The sequence below is a fragment of the Oreochromis niloticus genome, linkage group LG19 (assembly GCF_001858045.2).
Source record: "Oreochromis niloticus isolate F11D_XX linkage group LG19, O_niloticus_UMD_NMBU, whole genome shotgun sequence".
Taxonomy (NCBI): Eukaryota; Metazoa; Chordata; class Actinopteri; order Cichliformes; family Cichlidae; genus Oreochromis; species Oreochromis niloticus.
The window spans coordinates 22,707,634-22,719,353 of record NC_031983.2 but is presented as its reverse complement, the minus strand read 5'-3'; the positions used below and the strand labels follow the sequence as shown (position 1 = coordinate 22,719,353).

General features: G+C 44.4%; 1 protein-coding gene and 1 long non-coding RNA gene across 2 annotated transcripts; both read right to left on the bottom strand.

Moving 5' to 3' along the window:
• Positions 1 to 1,520: 1,520 nt before the first annotated feature.
• On the bottom strand, positions 1,521 to 2,193 carry LOC109195913 (uncharacterized). Its single transcript, XR_002057353.2, has 2 exons — positions 1,763 to 2,193; positions 1,521 to 1,685 (listed from the first exon to the last, which is right to left on the bottom strand). It is a non-coding gene; the product is annotated as an uncharacterized LOC109195913 (long non-coding RNA).
• A 51-nt stretch (positions 2,194 to 2,244) lies between these two features.
• LOC109195789 (mucin-19) lies at positions 2,245 to 5,545 on the bottom strand. Its single transcript, XM_025901160.1, has 3 exons — positions 5,183 to 5,545; positions 2,885 to 5,105; positions 2,245 to 2,832 (listed from the first exon to the last, which is right to left on the bottom strand). The coding sequence occupies exons 2-3, from the start codon at positions 4,893 to 4,895 to the stop codon at positions 2,408 to 2,410; spliced, it is 2,436 nt and encodes an 811-aa protein (XP_025756945.1). The 5' UTR covers positions 4,896 to 5,105; positions 5,183 to 5,545; the 3' UTR covers positions 2,245 to 2,407.
• Positions 5,546 to 11,720: the final 6,175 nt, after the last annotated feature.

Here is an 11,720-nt window from a genome sequence, read left to right as displayed (position 1 = left end):
TACTGGCTCTTTGCTGAGCCTCTCCTGAATGATTAAGCTCCTCAGCACATCTCTAAGGGAGAGTCAAGACACCATAAAGAGGAAGCTCATTTCTGCTTGTATCTCCAATCTAATTCATTACAAAGCAGGAACAAAAATTCAGTGCACTCATCAAAAAGTCCAGAAACCAAAGCTCAAAAAACAACAAACCACCCGGAACCATGACAGAAACTTAAAAAAGCTTAATCACCCAAGGAAGACTCAAACTTGCCACTTCTTCCTGATGAAGACACTACACACAGTCCAGACAAGAAAGATGACAGTGAAACACACAATGAGACTTAATTTATTCCAGATAGACATAAATAACATAGAAGTGTGTATATTTTTAAAAAATAAAAGAAATGATTATTATATAATGATTAAATGCGGCCTGACTGGACCTTCTTTGTGCAAACAACATTAACCTCTCTTCTAATTTCTGGATTGTTTTTTGCAGCAGTCAGTTGTAGGTTCTCTACCTTGAAGCACCTTGAGCTGAGTGTTTTTACGATTTGGTGCTATATAAATAAAACTGCATTGAATTGAACTGAAACAATTTCAACCATGTATGCAGGAAAGTTGTGCAAAAGCATGCAGTTTTTAGAAAACTGCTGAATCTGCAGATGCTCTGTCAGGCGCACAGATCAGATGACACAGTTCAGCATTTTAAACAAGGTTCTCCTGTGACCTTGTGTGACCTGTCCAGGGTTTAACTTGCCTTTCATCCTGTGACAGCTAGGCTCTAGCTTAGAAAGCCAGCTAGCTTAGCTCAGTAACTGAAAAACTAGAAAATCCAACCATGTGAAAAAGCACAGAATTGTAAAATAAGGCACCATCGGTAAAAAATTCGATTTTTCCGATTAGCTGGCGTGAAGCCTGGCAAACAGCTAGCAGCTACGACACAAAGATTTAGAATTTAAGCCTTAACACAATTTAAACAGGTGAGTTAATGAGTCAGAGCAGCATGTTGGTTAGCACGGTTGCCTCGCAGCAAGAAGATCCTGGGTTTGAATCTACCATCTAGCCATTCCGTATGGTGTTTTCCTGTTCTCCCTGTGTCTGTGTGGGATGTCTCCAGGTACTCTAGCCACCTCAACTGACTCCTTTCAGTGAGACTTTATTTTATATATATATATATATATATATATATATATATATATATATATATATATATATATATATATATATATATATATATATATATATATATATATATATATATATATATATATATATATATATATATATATATATATATACATATATATACACACACATACACATATATATACATATATATACATATATATACATATACACATATATATACATATACATATATATACGTATATATATATATATATATATGTGTATATGTATATATATATATACGTATATATATATATATGTGTATATGTATATATATATATACGTATATTGTCACGGTCTGCCATGCAGACCGTGGGGACGAGGAAAGTAGGACCCAAAACGCGGGACTCTTCGATGCCACAGTGCACTTTATTTACAGTGACCAGACAGGTAAGTCCAACAATAAACTCAAAGGTGCAATATTCCAATGGTGCTCGTCTCCTGCTCCCAGTGCGTCCCGTGCTGTAGCTCCCTTAGTGCGTGTGCTCCCCAACTCGCTTCTCCGCTCGGCTATCCTGGAGGAAGACAGAGAGTCCACAATTAGCCACACGCTAGCCGACAAACACGCTCACGCTGCTCGCACGGACTATACCAGTTCGGAGTAATAATCCCACGTCGACTGTCGCCGCGAGTCCAGGTTAAATCCCTCTCTCTAGCCGGGAAGGATGATTACCAACAGCTGGTCAGGTAATCAGCTGCAGGTGGACCGGCAACAGTGAAGAGGGACTCCCAATGACGACAGTCGCCAGGACACGCCTCTCCCACGGCGCGCACTTCCGTAGACAGCCCCGAGGACCGGGGAGAGAGAGAGGGAGAAGCAAACCCACACACACACACACACTACACATTCAACTGTGGACCGAACATTAGATGACACAGCCCCTAAATAATAATAATAACAACAACAGTCCATAACTGCTCACGGACCCCCCGAGTCCTCCAGAGCCGGGTCCGTGACAGTACCCCCCCTCTAAGGGTCGGCTCCTGACGACCCAAAACAAAAAGCAAAAAACAGGAAAACCAACCCAGGGCGGGCGGCGGGGGGCCAGGACGGAGGGCCCCAAAACCCCTCCGACCCCACCACTAAACAACAAAAACGAAAAAACTCAGTTCAGCAGGCCCACCCCCCGCCCTAATGGCAGCGGACATAGTTCTGGCAACCGACCCGGTGGGCGGCAAAACAGGTGAGATCTGCTGTAGGTAGGCAGAGGCAGAAAACAGTTCCGGAGGCCTACCTCTAGTCCATCGGAGGGAACGCTGGACCTCCGGCGGACGGCCATGGGTCCGGCAGCAACGGCGAAACGGTTCCGGTGGCCCTCCACGGGTCTTGTAGCGGCAGTGTGACAGCTCCGGTGGCCTGCCACGGGTCCGGTGGCGGCGGTGTTGCAGCTCCGGCGGCCGACAGAGTTGAAAGGCCCAGGATCCCCGACGCGCTGGACGTGGACGGCGCGCTGGACGTGGACGGCGTGGACGGCGCGCTGGACGTGGACGGCGTGGACGGCGCGCTGGACGTGGACGGCGTGGACGGCGCGCTGGACGTGGACGGCGTGGACGGCGCGCTGGACGTGGAAGGCGTGGATGTAAAGATGCATCCTGCACGTCGACCTCCGACGGCGGTGCGCGCTTCTCCGGCCCGCCGAGCCCCTCTCTTGATGGTGGCCGCTCCTCCACTCGCTGAGCTCCAGCTCGGGCTCGCTGAGCTCCTCCGGCTCACTGAGCTCCACGCTGGCGACGCGGGCTCCTCCCGCTCGCTGAGCTCCAGCTCGGGCTCGCTGAGCTCCTCCGGCTCGCCGAGCTCCACCGCTGGCGACGCGGGCTCCTCCCGCTCGCCGAGCTCCTCCCGCTCGCCGAGCTCCTCCCGCTCGCCGAGCTCCTCCCGCTCGCCGAGCTCCTGCTCGCCGAGCTCCTGCTCGGGCTTGCTGAGCTCCGCAGCTGGCGACGCGGGCTCCTCCCGCTCGCCGAGCTCCTGCTCGGGCTTGCTGAGCTCCGCAGCTGGCGACGCGGGCTCCTCCCGCTCGCCGAGCTCCTCCGGCTTGCTGAGCTCCACAGCTGGCGGCGCAAGCACCTCCGGCTGCGACGCGGGCTCCCCCGCTCGCTGAGCTGCTCCTCCGGCTGCGACGCGGGCTCCCCCGCTCGCTGAGCTGCTCCTCCGGCTGCGACGCGGGCTTAGATGGTTGATCCGGAGGCGAAGATGGTGATGCGGTAGCTGCAGGCGGTGAAGATGATGGTCGAGCGGGTGATGTGGATGGTGAAGCCGAGAGTGCTGCGGTCGCTGCAGTCTGATGAGACGCTGGTGGAGAAGTAGCTGCAGAGGGCGGAGGTGACGATGGTGTGGCAGCTACTCGTGGTAGACTGGGCAGCGATGCAGGAACAACAGACGGGTGAAAAGATGGCAGAGTTGGTCCAGCAGGCATACCGGCCTCCAACTGAGGATGAAGATGAGAGGTTGACTGGACTAAAGACTGAGTTATGTGCTGGGCAGCAGACTGAGTCGAGGGTGATATGGCTAACATGAAGGGTAGAGAGGAGGAACATGTTACCGCGGGCTCTACAATGTCCAGGGAGCCAGAGGCAACTGAGGTCTCCAGTTCGGCCTCTGGGGAGGCCTTGGGGAGAATCCCAGCCTCCTGATTGCCTGTAGTGGCAGGTTCATGTTCTAGCACCGGGTCCTTTAACAAATCAACAGCCACAAAAACAGTTTCAGGATGCATATTAGCACAGTGCAGTAACTCTGAATTAACAGCCTCTGTCCATTTAGCTGCCGCACCAGCGCCTTCAGAGTTCACCGTCCCAGAGCTAACTGGCTCAGAAACTAAGGCTCCGCATCCAGCCCCAGAAAAGCAGCCATCACTACTCCTTACATTAAGAAATGACCCAGAATTAGCTTCCGGCCCGCCTCCACTTTCTGGCAATGCAGACCCTTTAAGCTTATCCTCCATTGCGAGCCCAGTTTTATTATTAACTGACTGGGCACTGTCCCTAGGTTTAGACGAAGCCATCTCTGGTTTCATAACAAAAACGTCTTTACCAACATCAGAGTCCGTCTCACTCACTGCGGCTCCTTGTGCGGCTAGTCCTGAGTCAGCTGGTTCCTCCGAAACCACAGGAGTGAGGTGAGCTTCGATTTGACGAAGATGACGCCGACGCCGTCTCTTTCGTGATGGCGGGGCCGCGTCAAAGGAATCTGTCCCCTCCTGCTCGTGAGAGACTGGATTAAGTAAGGAGACAGAGTCCGGTTTACTCACTGTGGTTACCAGCGCTGCCGATCCTTTGTCTGCCGACACAGAGGACGCTGAAGGAACGAGAGGAGATGGAGCAGGGCGCCGTCTTCCCTGCAGTGGAGGGTCCAATAGGTGAGCAGCAAGCGGTGGTGGAAAAACTCTCCACCTATGAAGAAAAAACCAAGCAGCAAGGGCTGCCAGGGAGGCAGCCGCATCCTCCTTGCCCGGACAGCCCAAACCAAACAGTTCGAAGCTGGAGCTTGCCCGCAGCTCAGTTATAATTTGAATGAGTTTATCAATATCCAGAAAGCTCGTAGAGAAGGTAGTGGAGGAAAGATAATTATCAAAAAACACTACCTGTATGTGTCTCATGTGTGGATCCACAGCCTGGGTTACGCTCTGGCAGTAACCCCACAGCTGTGTGAGCGATCCCTCCTCCGTGGCAACTCTTGAGTCTGCTGGGTCCATGGTGGTTGGTGGGATTATTCTGTCACGGTCTGCCATGCAGACCGTGGGGACGAGGAAAGTAGGACCCAAAACGCGGGACTCTTCGATGCCACAGTGCACTTTATTTACAGTGACCAGACAGGTAAGTCCAACAATAAACTCAAAGGTGCAATATTCCAATGGTGCTCGTCTCCTGCTCCCAGTGCGTCCCGTGCTGTAGCTCCCTTAGTGCGTGTGCTCCCCAACTCGCTTCTCCGCTCGGCTATCCTGGAGGAAGACAGAGAGTCCACAATTAGCCACACGCTAGCCGACAAACACGCTCACGCTGCTCGCACGGACTATACCAGTTCGGAGTAATAATCCCACGTCGACTGTCGCCGCCAGTCCAGGTTAAATCCCTCTCTCTAGCCGGGAAGGATGATTACCAACAGCTGGTCAGGTAATCAGCTGCAGGTGGACCGGCAACAGTGAAGAGGGACTCCCAATGACGACAGTCGCCAGGACACGCCTCTCCCACGGCGCGCACTTCCGTAGACAGCCCCGAGGACCGGGGAGAGAGAGAGGGAGAAGCAAACCCACACACACACACACACTACACATTCAACTGTGGACCGAACATTAGATGACACAGCCCCTAAATAATAATAATAACAACAACAGTCCATAACTGCTCACGGACCCCCGAGTCCTCCAGAGCCGGGTCCGTGACATATATATATATATGTGTATATGTATATATATATATACGTATATATATATATGTGTATATGTATATATATATATATGTGTATATATATATATATATATATATGTGTGTATATATATATATGTGTGTATATATATATATATATGTATATATATATATATATATATATGTATATATATATATGTATATATATATATATATATGTATATATATATATATATATATATATATATATGTATATATATATATATATATATATATGTATATATATATATATATATATATGTATATATATAGATATATAGATATATAGATAGATAGATAGATAGATAGATAGAGAGAGAGAGAGAGAGAGAGAGAGAGAGAGAGAGAGAGAGAGAGAGAGAGAGAGAGAGACTATATGAATATATTCTCAGCAGCAGCAGCACCCTATTCCTGCTGTTTACAGTGTCACTAGAGCGTCACTTCCCCCTCCTGAGTTCTCTGACAGTTTCGCAGAATCACTTTGAAACCGACTAAAATCTTGTTCCATGGTCTCACAAGTTTTTCCTTCAGCTACTGCCACAGCCGCTGGTTTTGGGTTTAGCACCAGAACAAGCACCAGCACGTTTGTAACCACAGTTTTGTGCAGCAGGCTTAGCATTGGAGGTGTGGAATATGGTCCATTCAGACTCAATGTCCCCAGCCTCTCTCAGGGAACGCTACCCGCTACTTGATCCAACTCACCACCCGGTGATGATCCGCTGACAGCAGAGTTCCTGCAGATGGAGCACCCACACTGTGTAGCTCCTTCAGGCTAAGCCTAGCTGGGGGCCATGGGCTAAGTCCCGGCCATCAAATGATAAGTCCCTACTCCAGGCCTAGTGCCAGGGTAGGACTCCAGTAACCCTGTCTCAGGAGAGGTGTACTGGTCTCTTGGTCTTCTGGTCATCACAGGTCTGGTCCCTCAACCAGGACTTATTTGCCATGGGAGACCTTACCCAGATGCAAATTGCCAGCATAGCAATGACAAACATTACTATTAGTATATGATTGCAATATTAACTGGAGTGGGTAAACATAAATACGTGAGAAAATGTGCTGCCTCTGCCTCTCTATAGAGAACATGCAGGTTCCACATCGTGTCCTTCAAAGGTATAAAAACATTTTATTTGTTTGGGTTTTTAGATTTTACCACTTCAAAAATAAAAAATTCCACTACAGCCACAAACAGTTATGTACTATAAGTGTCTCTGAAGATAGCCACTGTGTACCTGAACCTGTTTGACAGGTGTGGCCTGTATACTGTATGTCCTCAGGGTGTGTGGAAAGATACTGTTAATCAGAGTAATATGTGCCAGACATGCAAATAAAGTGAAGGTGAAGAAGAAACTACTGTAAAAATGACTAAATGACCACACTCAGTCACTTGAAGGCTAAAGGTAACATGTGTCAGTGTCCAGATATGAACTGCTTAAATGTTTGCTCAAGCGATGCGCTCTGTTTTCTTTGTCGATACTGAGAGGAGCAAAGATCAAACAAAGGAACCCTTATCCTGTCTGTTCTGTTTCAGCCGAACAGACAGAGATAGCAGGGTTTATTATCATTATATGTGGGTCTGGAGTTTGCTTTAAAGGTTGAAAGATGAAAAAATTACACCAATTAGACTTTTCAAAATCACTGCTGGGCTATTTAATGTAAAATTAACAAAATATGAATAAAGCTCCTGCCAGACATCCTCAGAATTAGCTGGGGTGTTGTGGTAAAGTAGCTTTTACCTTCATTATATTAAGGCCACTATAATATGGGTGTTTGTAGTATTTTTTAACAATATAGAGCCTTTCATAAATACAGGAGACATGTCAGAGTTGCAGTAGGATACTTGCACCAGTTTAACGGTGTTGAGGTACCCTGGATGTTTTGTATGTTTTCTGATTCAAAAAGTATATTTTATGCATTATAGCCTTCATAAATGCAGCTTGCAGCTGTGAATCTGAGAAACAAAATTGGTGTTCACATGTTTTATTTAATAGTTTGACATGCAATCCTATGAAAAAGAACGTTTTCACATATCTGCACATAGTCGTGAAAAACTAAGTAAACCCTTTCTGCTTGCATGGGGAACTAAGAGAGCAGCAGCCAGGTGTTGCCAATCAGATATACTTAATTAGTAATCAGCAGATAGGAGCACCTCTATAAAAGCAGACGTTTTGGTAGTTTGCTGATGTGGAGTATTCAGGTGTATCTTAGCACAATGCCACAGAAGAGGATGTACATACAAATGCATAATGTCAAGCCATGCAATACTCAGAGAAACTGCAAACAGCCCAAGAATACATCTCAGACTGCAGGTCTCAGTTAGCGTGTTAATGTTAAAGTTTGTGACAGTACAATTAGAAACAGACCGAACAAGTATGAGTTGTTTGGAAAGGTTTGCAAGAGTAAGCCTCCTTTCTTCACAAAAACATGGCAGCATAGCTTAAGTTTGCAAAGTTATATCTAAACAAACCACAAGACTTCTGGAAAAATCTCCTTTGGACAAACAAGACCAAAGTGGAGATGTCTGGTAAAAACCAAACACAGCATATCAGCACAAACAACTTATACCAACTGTCAGCAAGCACAGTGGTGGAGGGTTGATGATCTAGGCTTGTTTGACCTGAGCACGTTCGGTCGACCGATTCAACCACGAATGCTGCTGTATATCAAAGTATATAAAGGGCCAATGACACCAAGCACAGCAGCAAATCCACAACACAATGGCTGACAAAGAAATAAATCAAGGTGTTGAAATGGCCCATAGTCCAGATCTGAACCCAACTGAACTGTTGTGACCTTAAGAGAGCTGTGAAAAAACAAATGCCCACATTAAACTGACGCAAGAAGAAGAGTAGGCCAAAATTCCCCCAAACTGATGGGAGCAACTTATAAAGCCAAACAGAAATTGATAATTTCAGCTTATTCCTATGAAAGGTGGCTCTACAAGCTTTTGAATCATTGTTTTTCACATGACTGCATCATATCAATCAAGACCTTTTTCAAAGTCACTGAAAAGAGATGGCTAACTAAGTGTCGTCTTGATCCCTGAACATTTCACGTGGTTAGTTCCTGCACTCGTTTCTTACTGTGATTAAGTATTGAAGGCTCAAAAAATGCCCCAAAACGCACTAGGATGACCTGCAGCTCTGAAATTCTTAATCAAGATCAACAGTGTTTCTGGCATGGTCAAATGTTACCGAGCTTGTGATAAAAACACTACAAGTTTTTAACTTATACTGAGTATATGAGTTCAGCTTGAATGAATTTAAGGTATTGCATCAGGATCAGTCATGTACTGCTAGCCTTGGGCTTTTTTTCCTTGAGTGTGTTTGGTTTTATGCTCTAGCAAGTACAAGTTAGGTATAAACTGAGTTTATTTTTAGGTTGCTTGACTCACAGTCACATTTTTGTGAGCTCTGCTTTCTGCAGTAAAAAGTAAAAATTGTTTTAGAGTAGGACATATTAAGTTTCCTAACATAACAGTTGTATTCAGAGCTGCACAAAATGATTGACAAACCTATCCATAGCTCATTTTGTCATTGCATAACACTTGAAAGTGTGGGAAACATCTGGCTGGCTACACAGCTTTGTGCATGTTGGCAGTGCAAGTGTTAACCTGTTTGATTTCTATATCCAAGAAATGAAATATAGTAATAAGTAGCAGAAAAAAACACCTTCATCATGTCAAAGAATGTCACTGACATTTTACATTAACACACCACACACTTAAACTAATTATACACAAGAGCGTCCTTCTTTAAAATATTTAGGTTCACTCCAAAACAGTAATTTTCCATGTTGCAAGACAGAGTCCTCGTTTTATGTCTTTACGCTGTGCTGGCGCTTTTTCCTAGAGGTGAGTGTCCAGTCACCTCCTGGAAAAATTGCAAATAAAGACCATGAGTATGCCAAAGATGCATTCAGACCCATTTTGTTTTCAGTAGTTTATAAAGTTTATTTCAACCAGAACTGACTGCATATTTGAAACATGCCAAAACAGGCCTACATAGGCATAGTCATGGTGTAAAACGAAAATCAAATTGCATCAGATTTGAGATAATTTTGTAGCAGCACTAAAAAAAAACAACTCCCAAAACCAGAGTCTTCTGGTTTTACAGCGAGGCAGCAGAGGAGCTCACTTTTAAATCATAGCACACCACATTTAAGACGTCTACAAATTTCATGCTTTTCTTGCCCCTGGTGCAAAGAAATAACATTGAATAACCAACACTAGAAAGAAGAAACCCCACATTAGGGGTTGTGGCTTCGATTTTAGAGCCAAGCATGCATCTCCAGAGCTGAAAAATGAAGCAACTGAGTTGCATACTTTAATGAATGACAGATTAAAAAAATACAAATGAAGTGTAAAAGTTGGGTCTGCGGTTGCTAAATAATTCACTCCAACACTAGCCCAACCACCCACCAAATGTGGATTTTTTTAGTGCTTAAAAAATGGAAAATATTAATTTTGTGCACATGGAGATGGCATAAAAATAAGGATGTGATTTGTATTCCAGAACATGCATTTCAACTATTTCAAACACTGCCCTTTTGCAAAATTGATAGCCTGTGGGGGAGATCATTCATCAGTTTCTGTATTTTATAAAGGTTTGGGGTGAATATTTAAGTCTATGGTATCGTGACAGAAAGCTTATTTAACTTGAACTTGAACTTTATTGCATCGCTTGCCCCTGTCGTGACAATTACATCAAACTATCCATGTAAATTTCCACCAAACTGTCTGTATAAGTGGAATAAACAAGTAATCTTTGACTGGACTGAATGTAGGCATAGATAGTGAGCCAAATAATATTATAACAAAGGCCACTTTAAGTGTCTTCAAAAAGGTATTTTCTTATTCTTATTATTAATATTACTTATTCTCATTGTTATTACGAATTCTGGCTCTTTTTCAAGGTTACCACTGAAACCAATTGACAACTTTTATTTTGAAGGCAAAGTGCCTGTATCTGTCATAGTGTAGTGCAAGGGCGTAGATTTGGTTTTGGCATTGGTGGGGACGGATGATTCAACCACCGAACCCTGCCCTGTTTCTTTTTTTTCCCTTTTTGTCTTTGCTTCTTGATAAAAAAAAAAAAAAAAAAAAGGAGAAATATACTTGCCTACATGAACCAACAAGTCATCATCCAATTTCACCTGTGATCTTGTATCACCATTACTCTCTGAGCTTTGTGTTGGTTCTTCTGTCACCTGACAAATAGGACATACATGACAATAAGAATAAAATGGGGAGCTGCTTTAGTGTGTCTGTCAATTTGTGCAGGTCTTGACTCATCAGTAATGTTTGTAGGGTGAGTGCATTTTTAATACAATTTGTGCAAACTGCACTACAAGGTGGAATATTTGCAAAATCACGACTACCTCATGATATTTTGTCTCAAAAATTAACCCTATGAATATGTCAGCACCATTAGGATGAAATTATTGTCTCACCAACATTTTAACGTTATAATTTTAACAGCCTCTGTAAACTAATATCCTGGCTTACTTGAGGCTGCCGTTTTCTCTGACAGTTTCAATCAAAATTAGAAATGCTACTCTGGGAGACTGAGTTAACTAATAGTGCTGCCTGTTGAGCAGTTAGTTTCCAAAACACGTTATTCATGGTTACATACAATTTTAGACCAAAGCCTAGCATAGCCTGCAACATTATTATGACGGACACATTTTATGAGTGAACTTGACTTTAAGTGACTTACAGGTTTCTTTGAAAAATATTTTTTTATATCCAGGTTCTTCCTTTTTGCTGCCATCCTCCTCTCCTCCTTGCAGGTCCTCGCAGCGCAGGGTTGCCGCTGTTAAAACTAAACAGAGCTCCCTGAAAGGCACAGCCAATCACATTGGCCATATTTGTCACATGAGGTAGGACTCCAGTAGAGAATGTAATTTAACCCTTTCTGCACTGCTAGGTGAATGAGACGTTGACAGATCGTTTTTTTTCTTTCTATCAGGTTTGTTTTTCTTTACTCGAAGAGTTCAAATTATTGGTGGGGACAATTCAATAATCGCTGGATATTGGTGGGGACATGTCCCATGCCAAATCTACGCCCTTGGTGTAGTGAAACCTAATGTGAAGAATCTGATCCCATTCAGAAATTCTAAAACTAAGACATTTACTGTTTATTTTTATTTTATTT

Excerpts from the sequence above, each read along its gene's own strand:
- LOC109195789 (XM_025901160.1), bottom strand. The coding sequence starts at position 4,895 with ATGGCAGACCGTGACAGAATAATCCCACCAACCACCATGGACCCAGCA. Across the intron at positions 2,833-2,884 it reads CGTCGCCAGCGTGGAGCTCA|CGGCCACCATCAAGAGAGGG; the intron begins GTGAGCCGGAGG and ends CGAGTGGAGGAG.